Source organism: Vipera ursinii (genome assembly GCF_947247035.1).
Source record: "Vipera ursinii genome assembly, chromosome: Z".
In the NCBI taxonomy this organism is placed as follows: Eukaryota; Metazoa; Chordata; class Lepidosauria; order Squamata; family Viperidae; genus Vipera; species Vipera ursinii.
Genome location: NC_139517.1, coordinates 92,892,464 through 92,911,795, shown reverse-complemented (window position 1 = coordinate 92,911,795; position 19,332 = coordinate 92,892,464). Strand labels below are relative to the sequence as shown.

General features: G+C 35.5%; 1 protein-coding gene across 1 annotated transcript in view; it reads left to right on the top strand.

The window, feature by feature from the left end:
- Positions 1-19,332, top strand: part of LOC310650197 (histone deacetylase 9-like) — a gene marked incomplete at both ends in the record, with an annotated part of 188,845 nt that overhangs the window by 116,814 nt on the left and 52,699 nt on the right. The window contains one exon of the mRNA XM_083379028.1: positions 4,799-4,917. Coding sequence (XP_083235154.1) covers positions 4,799-4,917 — 119 coding nt within the window. The remainder of the gene's footprint in view (positions 1-4,798; positions 4,918-19,332) is intronic.

Here is a 19,332-nt window from a genome sequence, read left to right as displayed (position 1 = left end):
GTCATTGTTTCACAGAGATATTTGTAATGACATTGAGACTCAGGAAGGACAATATTGCTGGATGTGGCTGACATGTATAATCTTTATAATGTCAACATGTTCCTGCTCTAGATCAGTGACATTCCTTTGTATGTGGAAATAAATGTCTATGTAATTATTTTCTGCTTTTTGTTTCATTTTGCTTTCTTTTGCCTTGCATAGAAGGAAACAAAATCTGCAATCATCAATTCTTCTTAGAAGCTATGAGTTCTAAAGAATCAATCTACGATACAACTTTCAAATTTTTTCCATGTGAAAAAAGAGCAAAAAGGATGAACTATCTAATATAGTTATGAAATAGTGAAGCCAAAAAATGTCAAAAGCTAGCCAGATGAACGTATATGTCATTATCCACTCTGCCATGGTCAGATCATGTCCTGGTTGCTGTGAGATTTTCCAGTTTAGCAGGGAAGTGGGATCTATTCAAATGTTCTGCCCTTGGTGACTAATGGACCCCCTTGAGTTTCAGAAAGAGCTGGGGATAACCTGTGAAAACCTGCGGCCAAAGCCCCCTATGGAGGCTTTGGCCACAGTCTGGAATCAGAAAGCTGCCAGGGCCTTAAACAAGATAACACCTGTGCACCTTTCCTGGTCCATCAGTCCTGAAACTCCCATAGTTTACAGTGGACCTGAGGGTGCTGAAAAGGACCAAAAACAGCAAGAGCACTGCTGGAGAAAAAATAAGAAAAAAATCAACTGGGCAAGGATCCGAGTGGTGAAACATCATTATTTTTCCAGTCTTATTGTATCTGTACAATGTTGCCCAACAGTCCTGTTCAAGGTCACTCAGTCCCTTCTTGGGAAAGCAGGCTCAATCATTTTCAGGGTCACACAGAGGAATCTGCTGAACACCTAACAGATAAAATTATTTGGATTCATTCTCAGTTTGAATCTAAGCATGGAGCAGGTCCATTCGAGATGGCTGGGGAACAGACTTGCTAGATTGTTTGGGAACGGTTTGAGCTTCTTGGACCTGAAGAAGTGGATAAGATCCTTGGGACTGTTAAGGCAACCACTTGCTTATTAGATCCTTGCCCCTCCAGACTGATGAAAGCTTCGAGTATGGTGATATGCAGATGGGTCAAGGCAGCATTGCTTCAGGAAGGGGTGTTTCCAGCACCATTTAAGGAAACCCTGGTTCACCCCCTCCTCAAGAAACCATCAAATCTGTCTGGACAATTTCCATCTAATTTCCCAGCTCCCTTTTCTAGGGAAGGTGGTAGAAAAAGTACTTTCTTTTTTTCAAGGGCCTGAATGAAATGGATTATCTGGACTCCTTTCAGTTGGGTTTCAAGCTGGGTTATGGGACATAGGTGGATGATCTCTGATGATGGCAGGATGGAGATAGTACAACCATCCTTGCTCTCCTTGGTCCCTCAGCAGCTTTCAATACCATGTATCCTTTTGGATCAGCTACAGGATTTGGAGGTTAGGTTGCACAGTATTCCAGTGGTTCAGCTTCTGTCTCCAAGACCAATTCTACTCAGTTTTAATATGCTGAAATAAGCCCAGACCACTGCCACTCCTTGTGGGCTGCCACACGGCTTGGTACATTCTCTGCTTCTTTTTAACATCCACATGAAACCGCTGGGTGATCATCTGTCACCATGGGATGAGATATCATCAGTATGCTGATAATGCATGGTTTACATTTCCATCCCTGGTGAGCAAAGTGATGCTGTGGCTACCCTTTCACAGTGCCTGGGGGCTATAGAGATCTGGATGGAGGACAAGAGACTTCAGCTGAACACAGAGAAGACAGAGTAACTGAGGAGGGAGGGACCTCAGGATCTGTTGTTTATCATAGTTAATTCTGGATGGGGTTACACTACCAGACAGACAGATGCAATGGGCAACTTGTGGGTCCTCCTGGACTCACTCCTCCTCCTCAAAGAGCAGGTGGCAGTTGTGTCTGGGAAGAACTTTGCACAACTTCATATTATGCACTAGTTGTGCCCTTACCTGGATCATGAGGCCCTGCATATGATCACTCAAGCCCTAGTCATCTCTTGGCTTGATTATTCCAATGCACTCTACATGAGGCTACTCTTGAAAAGTATTTGGAAGCTGAAACTAGTGCAGAATGCAGTGGCATGCAAAGTGCTGAGAGCCTCAAGGGCTGCACATATAACATTGTTACTGCATGAGCTGCATTGGTTACAGTTTCCTTCCAGATCCAATTCAAGGGGTTGGTTGTTATCTTTAAAGGCATGGGTCCAGGATATCTGAGGAGTCATCTCTCCCCAATGGTACTAGCCCTGCCCCACTTGTGCCAGTGTAAGAGGCCTGCTATGGATCCCATCTATTAAAGAATTCCAGCAGGTGGGTTTAAGAAGTGTATGTTCTGCTGTGGCCCCATCCCTGTGGAACACTCAAACACTGGAGATGAGAACTTCTTCCACGCTTTTAGGCATATAGCTTTCCCAAACTGCATAGTCATATTAGGCTGAATTCTATATGCATGTACTGGTTTATTCTATTTGTCTTTCCTGCAGCTTCCTCACTGAAAATAAATATAATGTATATGCTTTACATAAAGGGTCTTTGGCAATCTGAGCAATTTTTTAAACAGTATTTTTATAATGGCATCTTTAGTGGTGGAATTCCTTCACCAAAGAAATTCTTCATACATAATTATTCACTTTGTCACTTTTAACAAGTGCTGCAAAATGAGGAAAAGTTTAAAACCAAGAAGTTTGGAAAACATAAACTAACCTTGAAATTATCTAACCAGTATTGAGAATCAACCACCAGCCTAACTGGCATTTGTTGAATAAATCTGCAAAAACAAGGCTCAGTTCAATCAATATGGTGGTTAAAAGATAAAAAGTGAAACTCACTATATATCTTGGAAAGGAGGCTGATTGCTTACTTTACATTGATATTTTTTATCACAATTTAAACTGTTCCTAGAAAGCCATCGTTTGTGTGTGTGTGTGTGTGTGTGCGCGCGTGCATACACGTATGTGTGCCTGCATATGTAGAATAAGTGTAGTTACAGTATTTGTAGTGTCATTTTAGAAGTCCTGTTTGTAAACCAAACAAGTGCTTGATGCAAATCACTGACTTTCAACCTAATCTACTTAGTAATGGGTTGAAATTCTCTCTCAAATATAATTTGACAAGAATAAATCTTGAAGAAATAAAAATCTGCAATAGGAATGAAACACTTTTAAGAATAAATTAATAAATGTTGCTTTAAAAAAAAGTCTTACACGGATACCATTTGGAGAAAATATATGCTTGATATTTTCACAGTGACTGGAAACCATCCCATAACTATTTTCTAGATAACATTCCCTAGACTACACTTTAATCATATTCATTGGAGAGGTTGTCTCTGCCTCTTTCTCTCTCTCTCTCTGTCTCTGTCTCTGCCTCTTTCTCTCTCTCTGTCTCTGTCTCTCTCTCTCTCTGTGTGTGTGTGTGTGTGTCCTTCCTTCCCTCCCTGCTTCCCTCCTTCCCTTTCTCTTCCCCCCTCTCTCTGTGTGAGTGTGTATGTCTGTGTATCTATGTGTGTCTTATCAGATTCCCAAGAACATGCTAGAGGGTTATTAATTTATTTGCTTTTAAAGAAGGAAGCAGTTCCAGAATAGCTTTGATGAAGTAAAATAAAAGCTATTAGATGGATGGGTAAGATAAGGTATTCCTGTTCATAATTTTACAACAGTAAAAATGTAGGGTCATATATATAAGGTCAATATATAAGGTCAAAGAACTTTAAAATAGATTAATTGCAACTAAACCTACACACAGAAACAAAAATACACACACACATACACACACACAAAGCAAATGGTAATAAATGACTTACATGTTCTTGCTCCTGTTGTCAAAGTTTTAAGAGCCAAATTTTCAACATCTTCTACAAGAAAAAATATTAAAACATTTAGAGTAAATCCTAGTCATTCTTTGAAATAGCATGAAATTAAACCCTAATGAAAATTCAGTATACACAACAAAACCCTATTGTTTTAAAGGCACTTTTTGAGGTATTAGATATTCCACTTGTAGAGGATAGACGCTGTACATAGATAAATAATGAGTATCACATCCAGCCCTTAATATAAAAAAACACTGGAAACGGAAGAGTTAATAGATCCACTAAAAAATGTAGAAAGCATCGAAATGTCCTCCTAAAACCAGCAGGGGGTGTTGTTACTGGGTTGTGGTTGTCAAATTCCTGCAAGGCATGACCTTGGAAAAATTCTGACAATCTTGCATGGCTTTGATTACATGATTTTAGGTTCTCTCCATTTCTTCTTTCTTTCTTTACCAAGAGAGTCACCCTCTGCTTCATATTTTTTTTTAAAAAATGAAGAACAGAGGGATGAAACTTGAAATGCAAACATTCCCCCCTCCCTGCAAAAATTTTATAGTTCCAATTTACACCACGTTCGCACTACCTGGAGCAATCTTGATTTCCACTAAGACTTCAGAGTTCTCCTTGTAATCCATTAGTCACTTCCCTTAAGAATCAATCTTTATAGCCAACGGGGTAAAATAGGCCCAGATGTGTATGTAATGTTAGATGCTCTCACATATACCTGGAAATCATTCTTTTTCTCTTTTAAAAATTCTTAGAAAGTGTAGAATGACACACACACACACACACACACACAGAGAGAGAGAGAGAGAGAGAGAGAGAACCTTGATCATAGAAATGGTTATATAATGTGTAGCTAATGTATAATTGTGGTATCGTTCTAATTGGTATTTTCAATAAAATAACCTAACTGCTTGCTTGTTTTATCTTCAGGACAGTGATTATGCCAATCACTTCTGAGTTCAACCCTGACTTTGTATTAGTATCAGCTGGCTTTGATGCTGTGGAAGGACATGAACCTCCTCTGGGCGGGTACAAAGTGACAGCTCAATGTATGTATTCATTTTTCTTTTTTAAAAAAATTCCCTGTGCGCTGACATTATTTTAGGCAATTTCATGTAGTTCTTTTTTATTTTGACCAGATTGCTGTCGTACATGTGAATTCAACAAGCCAAACTAAGCCAATCTGAGAAAAGTTTGTATAGAAAATACTTAATTTCTATTTTCCTCAAAGATTCTTTCCCCTACAGAATAGGTTTTATTTTTCCATCTCATTTAAATGTTGTTGTTATCAGTGATATTTTATTAATACTGAAGGTGTTTCTGAAATCTCCTATACAAACAGCATTTTTCCTAGGTTTCCTATCCAAGCCCATGGAAACTCACCAGGTTGTATTCTCTTGCATTGCAGTTGGAGTGTGAGAAACTAAGAAGGTTTATGACAGCTGAAAATATAATTGCACAATGGAAAACAGAATGTTCATGCACACACTTAATATCAGTTTTTTGTTAGTAATAGGAGTGCAGAGAATGAAAACAGGCAAATGCCACTTAAAAGCAAATGTGGAAAATTACAGGCCAGATTAGTATCACAGAGAGAAACATGAGAAAAGAGCATGCTTCATCTGAACCCAAGAGAAATATCAATTTGGGAATCAGTTTCAAAAGCCAGAGAGTATCAACTTTATTATATTTTTAATATATGTATATATTTAGTTCTGCAATATTTAGTTCTAGCTATCTGTTGTCAGATCACTGGGAGATTTTACCAAATTCATCCCTGATTTGGGGGATTCTGACATGTGACAGAATAAAACAAAAATGGATGAGTTTCAATCATATCATCATGGCGATTATCTTTTGACCACACCTTATAGATACCCCAGGAAGGGGTCCAATTCTGTCACCTGAATTTAACACTTAACTGTGCTTCAGCCATAAAATATTGACAGAACCTTATATGAACCCTTAGTTGTCCTTCAGATGTTGTGCCAGAATTGTCAAAAGTAGTAAGCAGAGCAAAACCTAAATTGATTTGATTTTACATTTGATTATATATAAATGTAGTTAATATTAACTTTTTGGTGATATATTTAATAACATCCCATTGCTGTCCTAATAAACTTTTCAATTTGGTAGCAATAGGAGGTGTTTTTGAGCGCTATACCCAAAAATTTATGTGTGGCCCTGGGCATCAGGTTGTATGCCACTCAGGTAAGGATGATTTATTTAGGATGGAACCACAGTGGCATAGCGTGGGGGGTGCAGGGGGGGCGGCCGCACCGGGCGCAACATCTGGGGGGGCGCTTGCACTCGCAGATCTCTGCCCCTGTCTGGCTCACTCACTCTCTCTCACTGCAGTGCTGGCTGTGCGAATCCGATCTGAGCCGCCGGGTCGCCACCCACTGTGGAGGGGGGGTGCCAGGTATGCGGTGCAGTGCTGAGAGAGAGCGAGGGACTATCTGGGGGAGGGACAGTGCAGCGGCCGCCCAGCGGGTTAGGGGGCGCAAATTACTTGCCTTGCCTCGGGTGCTGACAACCCACGCTACGCCACTGTGGAACCATTGAGAGGAAATTTTGGCACTGTTAGAGTTGCAAGCATGCACATATCATGTTTTCAATAGCCTGCCATTTGTTAAACAAATATGCAAACAGTAATTTTGATCTTTTTTTTAGCACGATTTCCCAATTGTTTTCTTTTTGTCACCTCCTTGAACATAGCAGAGAATGTTTAAAAACCTTAATCGCTCTAGTTGTCTTATCCTTGTTTAGAACTCTTATTCATTTGGCAGAATTAACTGATGAGAGATTTTTGTTGTTGTTGTTCCTCAATGCCCTACCTTATAGCACTCTCTTCATTTGAATCTGACTCATAAATATTATTGCAGGATTAGAACACTTGTGTTTTCTATTGACTTACACTGTCATCTTGTTGCCAGAAAGATCTTTCTTTCTATTGGTTTTAAAAATGCCTTTTAATTTGAAAAAGAGCTGACCGAATCCACAGCATGGTTCAATATTTTCTTCCAACTAGAAGACAAAAAAAAATTGCAGAAAAATGCAGAAGAAATGTTAGGCATGATGTTATGTGGAAGAAAAACTACACCAAAAATACTAAAACAGCAATGAAAAGAAGCAGTAATTAGAAACAAACTTATAAAGCCGAACACACGATTCTTCAAGACCCACAAAAGAAGTGTGACAGTGTTATGAAGTCAGATAAACAGATTTCATAAGATTAACATCTAACTAACTATTGCCATTTTATTTCAGTAAACTGTATCATATGCACTGCAACAGATATTACCCTTGAAAAGAATTGCTAAAGTTCTGGATTAGACTCAAAGTAATTTTTATTTCCATACACAGCAATAGCTGATGTCAGTGGGAATGTTGTTTATACTCATGGCCCACAGTTCTTTTTTCCCCCCACATTATATTCTTTATCCAGCACTAATTAGAACATTTTCTTTCTACTGCCAGATATTATTATTATTTTCTTCGCTGTTAAGCTTTTTTAAAAACAGAAACAAAGGAGTGATGTTCAGAATGATGTGAAGTACCATTTCATTTGAGAAGGAAGATGCTCTATTACTCATACAGTTTAATGTATCACCGCATATGTAGCTGCTTGGCTGTGGAAATGAAAGAGAGGTTTGGCACAGGGATATGTGTTTGGTATATTCTATATTTCTTTTTACGGTTCTGTTTCCAATATTTCTGATCACCTATATTCTTATATCACAAAACCATTTGAATGATTCATTTATTTTCAGACAGAATTTTTAACATTGAATAATTGGTTTGTTTCTGTCCGTACTTAGTTTTTTTTCTTCTTTGTGTTTTATTCTTACTGCTTTTATTTCTATTTATGCTATTGAATTTATTACTATTGCAATTTTTAATTCTAAAAAACTATTTTTGTTTTTAATTCTAGATCCTTTCCCTGTTATGCAAATGCTTTAAGAAATAATGAATATATTCTAAGATAAAACAATAACATTTAAAATAGAAAACAGTAGGTATAAAATAAAATATTATTTTATGGTTTTCCAGGTTTATAAGCTGATGGAAAAAAGTAAAGAAAAATTTAAAGAAATTATTTTTTTTTTACTAATAATACTATGAAAAATAGTTTTATGTTCATCCGTTCATTGGTTTTTATGCAAAGCATACAGGAACAAAAATGCAAAGTGAAGCTGTTTTCTGGGGCAATATATCTGAATAAATTTAAGATGAATATGCAGCACATCTTTTTTATGACAGAAGAGCAGAATTGCTTCTAGTAGTTTCTGCCTCAGATGCCAAAACAACTATCACTTGGACAAAATGTTAAAGACATCATTTGCTGCTATGGATAGGGAGAAAGTGTTTAATTTAAATGTTAATCTAGATATGAAAAATATGCTTTCAAACCAAAATGCAGCTGTACTTCAAATGTAAATTTTAGGTGAAGATGAGGGCAACAGTATGCGTATTAGAGACAGTATGACATTAAAAATCTTTATGTTACTGGAAATTCCATGCAGAGTGTACATTAAGTGAGATTATATTAAAAATAATGGTTTAAGAAACATGTATACAAAGAATTGTATAAATTTTAAAGCAAAGTTTAACTGATGTAGAAATGAGACAAACTACAATTAAGATTTGGACAGAGTTGTGAAAATAGGACAAAGAAGCAGTACATATGTTTGCTGCCATGAGTTATTTATAAAAAATAATAAATGTAAGATTGTAAAAAATCTAATAACAAATAAAAATATTTGATTCATTTATGTACTGAAGTATGAAACTGTTTTGGAAAGGCTTTCTCATAGCAACATTTTTAAAATTTGTAATTATTAATTTATATATTCAATGTTATAAAAATAATAGAAAAAGAATTTCCCTTCTTTTTAGTTTTTAAAAATTGCTTCTTTTTCTCATATATGAGATAAAGGACTTTTCCTTTCTAACTCTAAATATTTTCATTCCTAGTATTTTTTTATGTTTTAGTGTTTTTGATTTACATGGGAGACACAAATATAGTATACTAATATCTCATATACGTTTCTTGTAGAGTGTGTGACCTTTGCTAGATTGTTCTCTTTTCAATAGGTTTCTCATAAAATGGACCAGATAAAGTGCACAGTGATACTACTTGATTGACCCAGGTAGTTATCAAGCTGTCAGGTGGCAACTGTATTGATGGTAAACAATAAAGTATCAAACAAAACATTGAAAGTTGGGCCTTTCGGTCTTCAATGGGAAGGCTGAACTTAGTGACTTACTTGTTAAAACTTAGCTCTTGTTTCTTATCTTAAAGAAAATATTTGGCACTAGGGCAAAATAGAATAATAATTCATGGTAAAGAAAGATTGCCCAGAGTGAGGTTTGGTACTTAGTTACTGCTATATCATTAATGTTGTTACTAATGTACTAATGCATTTAATGTATTAGCTATTGAATATAAATAAATTATTAAATATTTAGCCATTGCTATCCATTTTTAAGAGGGACGCAGTGGCTCAATGGGTTAGGACGCTGAGCTTGTCGATCAGAAGGTTGGCAGTTTGGCGGGTCGAATCCCGAGTGCCGCGTAACAGAGTAAGTGCCTGTTACTCGTCCCAGCTTCTGCCCACCTAGCAGTTCAAAAGCACGTAAAAAATGCAAGTAGAAAAATAGGGACCACTCCGGTGGGAAGGTAACAGCGTTCCGTGCGTCTTTGGCGTCTAGTCATGCCGGCCACATGACCACGGAGACGTCCTCGGACAAGCACTGGCTCTTCGGCTTTGAAACGGAGATGAACACCGGCCCCTAGAGTCGGAAACGACTAGCACGCATGTGCGGGGGAACCTTTACCTTACCTTTTTATCCATTTTTAGAGGTAACTTGCAAAATTATTTTTTTCAAAGGATTTTTGTTTTAACTGAAATATAACCCAAGAGTTATATCAAAGGAATGGGTGAAAACAGAAAAATACAAGGGGACAAGTTGAATCACAAGGAGAAAAAAATGAAAATCGACAGTGCAATATTTATTAGGTCAATTGTGATAATCAAAATTTCACTTCCAATTTTTAAGATCCCTTTTCCTGCTGGATGATGTGAGGAAGAGAAAAACCTAGCAACGTACATCTTTCCCACCATTCCATAAATTGGAATTTAAGAGAATTTATCAGGAATAACTGGATGAGTTTCTGATGTTATAATATATTAAATATATAAAATATATAATATAAAATATAAAATATTGTTAAATGCATAATTGGGTTTCAAAGCAAAAATAAATGCTTTCCATGTTTAACAATATAAAATTTTATTTATTTATTTATTTTATTACATTTATATACCGCCCTTTCCCGAAGGACTCAGGGCGGTTTACAGGGTGATTAAAAACAAAAATACAAAAGTACCAGTCTTTTGAAAAAAAGGGAAATGAAGTCACAGAATATGGGAAAAGTAGTAGCTAAAGTTTTAGATGATGCAGTAAGTAAACAAAGAAATAATTAATGTATGAATGTGCTATGTTTACTTATCATGTGAATCATCACAACTTATTATGATAGGCCTAATAGAAGTTGCTAAAATACTTACAAACATTTAAAAAATAGCAGAATTATTTTCAGGGAGGAAGTAAAAGAAATACAAACTTGCATTGGCAGTTCTTTGGAGGTGGAGAATGCAACTTTTTATTTGCTTGTTCAGCAGCTGCATTTCAAGCTGTGACAAGCTGTTGACACTTCTAATCTTCCAGCTCTGTCTAGTGGACATTGATAGCTCAAGAGGCGAATTGAAAGGCAGATTTTTTTCATTTAGGTACTGATCCATCCTTTTCTGTCTTGTAAGTAAGAGCTGATAAAACAAGTAATGCCAACCATAGCCATTCCAAATATTTTTTTTGTTTAAATAAAATTATATTGAAAACAATATATCTAACAAGTTTTTATTCTTAAGAAGTTCACATCCTTGGTATTAGAAGAAAACTCTGAGTAACAAGGAGAACATAAGATTATTTTTCTAGATCTTTAGGTAAGAACACAGCAAATAAATAGTTTTTTATGCTATTTACTATAGGGCAGTTTCCTGCTGAACTTTTAAAAGTGTGAGGAATTGTTACCTCAAATGTTTTACCAAACAAACACTTCTTATCAGTAGCAATAATCTCACAGCATCTCCTTGGCCATGGACTTCAAAAAACAAAGGTACAATAATCCTTAGTCTACCAGACATCGTTCTGCGAAAGACAGACATATTTAAGAGTCTGAATTCTCTTCTGGTTTGTCACGTAAAGTCATTGGAAGCAGTCTATGACCTAATCAGCGAGTTCATCTTTTTTGCACTCTTTTCCTGATACATACCCTTTAAAGTTTGTATCATCATTAGGAATCCTCCATTAGCCCACACATATATTTCCTTTACTTCCAGCAATTAGCTAAGTTAATTTTTTAATCTGTTTTAATTTTGAAACTATTATGAAATAAGGAAAAGGAAATATAAAATATTATAGAAATAGTTCCCTTTTAAAAGGATTTTTTCAATATGTGCATTGTGAGCCACACACATCTTCTGCTCCAAATAGAAAATCTTATTTTATCAAGATGACAATTTTACTTTATAGTAAGGAGAGTAATTGTGAACCCTGTATTTGCAAGATGCTGGAAACTGGAACAGGATAATCAAGTACCTTGGATATTTTTCAGGGCTCTAAGTAGGTCTTCTTGTATGTGATTTGACTGCAATTAATTATTAAAAATTAAATGCTCATGAGCATTAAAGAAAATGTTTTGGGGAAATCTATTTCTATTTCCAATTATATAGTTTAGAACACATTTTGCCAGTCTGGACTCCCTCTATATATGTTAACTTCAGCTCTCAAAATTCTCAGCTAATTTAGGGAGGAACAAATTAAAAACCATTTCTATGGATACTAAATTCATATTAAGTGCTGAAATGCAACATATTTTTATCAGTTTTCCGTATTTAATATTCCGCAGTCTTCTGACCACATAAGTCATTAGTGAAAATCAAATCAAATGCAGCGATCAAAGATTAGAAATGTATGAAAGAAAATCCATTCCCAATCTATATTTCAGTCTATTATCATGACAGTTTATGAATTAAAAATAGTGAAATCATTATAAAATTATCTTTTTAGTATCTTTATAATATCTATTTTCTTTTTTTAAAAATGTATTTCATATATTTTAGTGTAAGTTATTCTTTGTAGCCATTCTATTCTCCACCATAGGTTTTTAGTTGTGTTTCAGCCAATGAAGAGACCACCATAGCAGCAGGTCTATGAGATAATACAGAATGGTTGTCAGCCCATTGCTTTACAACTACCTACTCTTAGTTTCAGTCTAAAATTCATTTCAGCTGAATATTGATGTTTCTGTTATTAGACCACACCTTCCCATTCCAGTTCCTTAAAGTTTTTAAAAGAGATTATTATAGAATAATACCTGTAGTTCAATTCAATAGGAAGGACACTAAATTGGCAAGGAGGAAGGGAGGGAGAGGGAGAGGGAGAGAGGAAGGGAGAGAGAGAGAGAGAACAAAACAAGAAAAAATGGGTCTAAGAAAAAAAAATCAAGAAGATATTTGTTGTTGTTTCTCTGGATTGAGAAAGACAGGAAAAGGAAAGCTCACTTTGCAGCAAATTATTTTGTTCTTTTGTGCATTTCTGACAATATTTTGAACCATGAATCAGGAAATGAAATGCTATAAATAAAGACCCTCAAGCAGAGCTTTGGAATAAATTAATGTGTAATTTAAGCATAAAAATGCAAGAATGTCAGCCTGTCTTCCTAAATATAATTAGGATATACAGTGGCTTTTTAAAAAAGAAAGTCATTATTATTCAGCCCCTGATTTGCCTTTAAATAAAAAGCCTGCATAATGTTTTAAAGATCTCTTGTTTACTCTTTGTCTGAGGAAAAATGCAACTTATGTATACATTTGGTCTGTCCTTCACTTGTCAGTCTTGCAATCCAGGCTGACACCATATCAAAACTACAGATTCATTGAATCATTCTATCACAGTCAAAGACATCTATGGAAACTGTGTGTGTCAAAATTGTCAAGATGGTAGTTGTGCAATATAATCCCCAACCCTGTAAAGTGTTGCCCCTCAGTAGGGATGGAGGTTTAAGTATGTGTTCACAGCCACAGAAGACTCCTTTAGGAACTCAAATGTAAGGAATGTTGATTATAATGATATTTCAATTCATTAATTCTCAAGAAAGGGATGTATAAACAATTCAAATGGATCACTCCTCCTAAATTTTTTTTTAAAAAAACCTGAATCTAACTGGAACCATTGGGAATTAGAGAAATATGTGAGACTTGAAATTTAGTTGAAATAGAAACCTAGGTTTAAAAAAATTAACTAAAGGAGCACAAGTAAAGAAAACAATCCCACCCTTCAAAAACATCCAGATAGCCATGTTCTGTAGCCATGAAATGTTAGCTATTCTTTGGGGGGTGCGAGAACAAAATTGGCCATGGAAATGGCATATTCTGTTTGAACTCCTTCAAATTTTAGGTGTTGTGGATTAGGGCAAGGCTGGCTTATCATTTTTTTATATTTCTTTCAATTTCACTATATTTCCTGTTTCTGAACTTAGTGCAAAACAGTTGCAGAAACTGGAGGCTCAAACCAAACAAAAGAAACTATGTACTATCAGTAGCAATTCCTGCCATTGCAGAAAAATAGGATATTTAGTCATTAATCACTAAGATGTGGTTAATTATTTCATTTAGGGATAGCAGGTTAAACTGCCAAAGCTCCCAAAGACGAGCTTATACCCCATTGGCTTGGGGCTGATTAATAACAACTTCTATGCTACACTTGACACAGTCTCTGGAAAACAAGGCTGAACATTCATTCCTGAATGGATGAAAATAATATTCCCCAAACCAGGTCTTCCAGATGAATTGGACTATCATTCCCAGCACTTCCATCTTTAGAAATGAAAGAGTGAGAGGAAAAAGGAAGTGAGAAGGAGGAGTCTACTGAATTTTGACAATAACCTGAGCTTAAATAAAAGCCTTGGCACATACTAAAAATAATGTTTGATGGAAAGAGTTTATTTTGTTTTCTAAGGCTCTGGGGAATAAAATACTTTTCCAAAACCAAAATAGCAATATGTAAATTAAGAGTACAAAAGCGCAGTTTTATGATTTAGGCTGCAGTATAATTCATTTCTATCTTTCTTGCCATTGTTTTTTTAAAAAAACAGTCAGAACATCAAAGGAAAATGGCATGTGTTCTAAATCAGAGCTCCAGTGCCGAAGTATGACAGCACAAAAAAAAATTAAAACTAAATAAATGTGCTGTTTTAGCTCTCATATTTTCCTCAGAATTGCTGCTTATGAAATCAGTTGCTTTAAAGACATGGAGGTTGGTTGGTTATTGGTTTAGTTCCCCTTCTAAATTCCTTTATTTGTTTGATCTTATTTTATAAACTCTGATGCTGGTGCCATGGTAAAAACATATTCCGTCTTCTCTCAAGAAATACAATAATAAAATCTGTTTGATCTTACTTTACAAAATCAGATGTTAGTACTGATATGGTAAAAGACCTCTCCTCTTCTCTCCTCCCAAATGTTTAATAACAAAATCAGTAGTCACAATGTTTGAACACCTGATCCAGTTCTTTAAAAGTTTCTCAAAGATATATGGAATAAGATAAATACTTGGGTTCAAAAAGATATCACAATATATGTTAGTAGAAAAATATGAAATTCTCCCCTTCAATCTACACAGCAATAATGTTTTAGGTTACATCAGGGCAATGGCATTCATTAGGGAAGCACAAATTGTAAGATGGCAAATGGAGTATTATCTGGGACCACTTATCTCTAATTGTTTCTACCAACCCAGTATGTTTGGGCAGACTGGATGTGCACAAAACCCCTTTAATTAAATGCTGCCATCTTATAGGATCAAGGAAGCTTGCCTTCTCTGTCGTGATCTGCAACCTCTGTAATGTTATCCCCTCCCCAAAGAATTGATTGCCACCTTTTATCCCGAGGTTCTGATAAGCCCCTAAGACCTTATTCTGTTCCCAGACCTAGAGTTAATATGGTTGCTATTTACTGGTGGAGTCCCTACTGTATTTTTTATTGTTTGTTGCTCTAGTTCAGGGGTAGGCAATCTTGGCTCCTTTATGACTCGTGGACTTCAACTCCCAGAATTTCTGAGCCAGCATAGCTGGCTCAGGAATTCTGGGAGTTGAAGTCCACGAGTCATAAAAGAGCCAAGATTGCCTACCCCTGTTCTAGTTGCTTTAGTCTAGGCTGCCTATTTATATGTTTCAACTGTTTTAATTATTTTATTGCTTTGGGGATTTTGTAAGCCATCCAGAGTCTTTTGTACAGGGCAGTCATATCCTCTAATCTTTTTAATTTAGTTTAATGAATCTGAGCATAGGTTCCCCAGACATGCACTAGAGAAATGCTTGCAAAATTACTGTATATCAGTTAGGATTTTTTTTCTTTATTTGCACACTATTGGATCAAGAATAGGCACAAGGTGTCCCTTTGTTTCTTCTCCCATTCCTAGTATCCTAACAGAAATGGGAACTGTTATTAACTTCAAATCCATCCATGAACTAAAGCTTGACTTTATATTTCTGTAAAAGGTGTTTCATATTCTTGATGAGGGCTGATTATGGCAAGATTTATCTTATAGAATTCATGATGGCAACATATGTTGAATTCGTTTTCTTATATAGATGGTATCTACTAAATTATATGATACATTGAATAATTATATATTTTTATGTTTTAGGGTTAAATATTGGCCTTAAGCATAATATCCAGGTTGCAGCAAATTAAGATAAAAAATAATTGCCTTTTCTATATATCAATCGAACAGCTAAAGCATGAAATTGGTTATCCAGTCACTTGTCTTTGTGGCTCTATCTTAAAGCAAATATTTACTGAATCTCATTTATGGTTGTAATCTGTGCAACATCTTCAACTTGTCTCCCATTATATATTAACCCAGCTTGTGAGACAGTAGGAAAAGATTCTGCCTTTGATTCGATATAAGGTGATTTTGGGGGATAACTACAGGAGTAAGAACTCCCTTGGTTGTAATACTCTCATTGTGTTATTCTGCCTTTGAGAGTATGTCAGGCATTTTCAATAGTCCAACTCTGTCAACCATTTGATATTTAAGACTTTATACTGGTTACATCACTTTCTGATTCTTAACCTTTTATTTGATGCAGTGAACTTCAGTCCAGGAGAAGGTTTGCATAAGAATAACAGAGTTGTAAGGGACCTTGGAAGTCTTCTAATCTAACTCCCAGCTTTGTAATGCTTTTGATTTTCTGTTCTTTGGTATATATAGTTTTATAGCATTATTTTAAAGTCTTTGTTGTTTTAATTTAGTTCTGTAAGCCATATTATCATGTTCAATGAATAACATTGCAATTCTTATCCTTATAATCATCATGATATCAGGGACTTTGAGGATTGCAGCTTATTTTATACAAACAAAATATTAGTAGAGAACAATGTATTTCCCATTATATGCAGTTCAGTTGAACTGATTGGATGTTGGCTGAAATCTAGCTTTTTAAAAAGCATCTTTCAAATTCCCAATATAATCCAACAACACAAAGTGTTTCCAACCTTGTCATGAAGTTCTATCCAAAGTTTTCCTTTAGGTTATTACTGATGAGGAAACTCATTATTTCTGAATTCATAAAATTAAACAACAATCTCAATCACTTAACAATCACATAATATTGCCAGGGTTAGAAAGTTGTAATAATTCACATTCTATAAAGAAAAAAAAATCCAAACACTGTTTCCTTGAACCTAATCTGTCCTGAACATTCAGGAGTTGGTTGCATGCTGCTCTGGAAATCTGGCACAACCAATGCCTGTTTTATTCTGACCATATAAAATAGCAGCTTCATATGCAACACAATAGCAGGAAAAATGTAGAAGTAATTTTACAATTTAGTGATATACATGGGTATCATCCAACATAAGCTATCCATCAAATGTGAGAAAAAGGGATCCTGCTATGAAAAAAAGAGGGAAGGTTAGCAGCAGGGGATATTTTTTTTTATTTCTACTTTTCTTTGGTCTTTTCCTCAGAGGCATATTTTTTTCAAATGGATCTAAGCACAACAATTGACACAAAGTGTACAGATAGTTCTAGTTTAATGTCCACTTATTCAGCAACTAATCATAGTTATGACAGTGCTGAACAAAAGGTACTTATGACAATTCTTAATAGTTGCAGTGATCATTTTGTCCCTGCGCTCCCTTGATTGCTATTTGCAATCTTCACTGTTAGCTTCCAACAAGTCAATGGGGAAACTGACAGAAGGTCACAAATGCTAATCATGTCACCACAGAATAGCAATGGCATTTAGACTTATATACCACTTTGCAGCCCTTTCTAAGCAGTTTACAGAATCAGCATACTGCTCACAAAAATCTGGCTCCTTATTTTACCGATTGGATGGAAGGCTGAGAACGCTTCAACAGCAAATGATCACCTAACAATGGCATTTGGGACTGCTACTACTGCCATCGTACGTTGGTGCAGTCATGTGACATTGCATGTCACAACTGTGTCACTTAGCAATGGAGTTACCAGTCCCAATTACTTTTCGTAACCAAGGATTGCCTGTAAAGAGATAGATAAGGTCTATTTGGTTGCCATAAATGAGTTTAAGTCTCCAAAACCAGATCAATTACATTTATAATACCTCCAGTTGCAGTTGTTAATTACGTGAAACCCAAATGGTTGTTAAATGTGATGTCATGTGGTTGCCATCTGCCAACTCCTGCCAGCTTTCCCTTGTAGTATTTTATTGGAAGCCAGTTTTGTAATTGCAATCACATGACCTCCGAACATTGCAACTCATAATTATGAGGTACCCAAATCATAATCACATAACTTTGAGGACTTTGTGAGGGCCATAGCTTTGAAGACCAGCTGAAATACAGCACCATTGTAACTTTGAATGGTTGTCCTTAACCAAGGACAAACCACATGAACATCAGGTCCCCTCCCCTCAAAAGCAGATACAAAAGTTTGTTTTTTAAAAATGTTTGTCATCTTTGTGTTATGTTCAAAATGGATCTGTGCTTTGAAAAATACTTTTTTTTTCCTTTCAGACTTTGTTGTGTGTAAGTATATGTGTGCTGCTGAATCACAACCTGGAAATAAACCCTAAATGTAAACTGTATGCACTCTCTGTGCCCTTTTCTGGATAATTTCCAGATTGTGTAAGGCCAGGCTGTTTGACATATAAAAAATTATCTCGCATACTGTATATTTACTGTATCTTTTTGGCTCAAATATATAATAATCTGTTACATTCATTGTCTTACTCATTCACCAACACACCATAGATAGTTTATTCTTTTGCTGACACACCCTGAGCAATTCATATAAAGCATACTTTTTGATAGCCAATATCCACCCACATATATTCACTTAGGAACTATATCAGAATAAAGGAAGAATTCATTTGTATTGTTTGGATCAAAATACATTGTGGTGTTTGGATTTAAAATGTAAGATAATTTGTGTCTTATTCATAGAGGAAAACTATATTTAGATGCCTGAAATTAAGGAGATATTAATTTCAGCCATGGAATAATAAAACATTAGAAGATTAACAAATCTGTAGCCAGGGCTTTTTTTCTCATAGAACGTTCAGAACGGAGTTCCGGCACCTTTTTTGGATGGAACCTTGTAGGGTAGGCAAGGCGGGTTGAATGACATGTGTGAGTTCCGGCACCTTTTTCTTTTACAAAAAAAGCACTGCCTGTAGCTATGTTTCAGGCTCAGAAGTTTTATTATGTTCACATCTATAGAACATAAAATGCTACTGGAAAACCTGCTCTACAAATGAATTTAAGTTTCCCTATTCACATTTTTATGTTACAGAAGTATTTTAAAAGTCAGTTCTGTATCTTAACAATACAATAAAGGAAATCTATTTCTACACCTATATATCAGTTCTTCCATGGAATATTTTAAAGGCTTGGTGCATTAATGTATGGATGGAAGACCAAGATATTCTATGTAATATGCCTTGACTCAGTCTTCTGTTCCACTCCCACTGCAGAGCAAAAGGCTAGCAGACACATATATATGTTATCTGTTCCAGTCCATTGTGGTACCAGGAAAGAAACAGGAGATCACTACTGGAACTCCAATATCGCACATACTCATTTGTTTTTAGAAACATACAATGAAGAAAATTGTAACAATTGTAAATTATAAAATGTAATGCTGGAATTTTAAGCAACTCATCTTTTTTCATCATTATTACTTCTAATAACAGGTCTATCTTACTATGATAACCACAGCTTCAAATTATATGTAGATATGTAAACTGCATGGATAAGTTAAGGCAGCCCCCAGGAGTCAACACTAATTTGAACACCAACACATTTTTAAAAAAACAACAAATCAAAGTATTTTCATCCTAATACTGG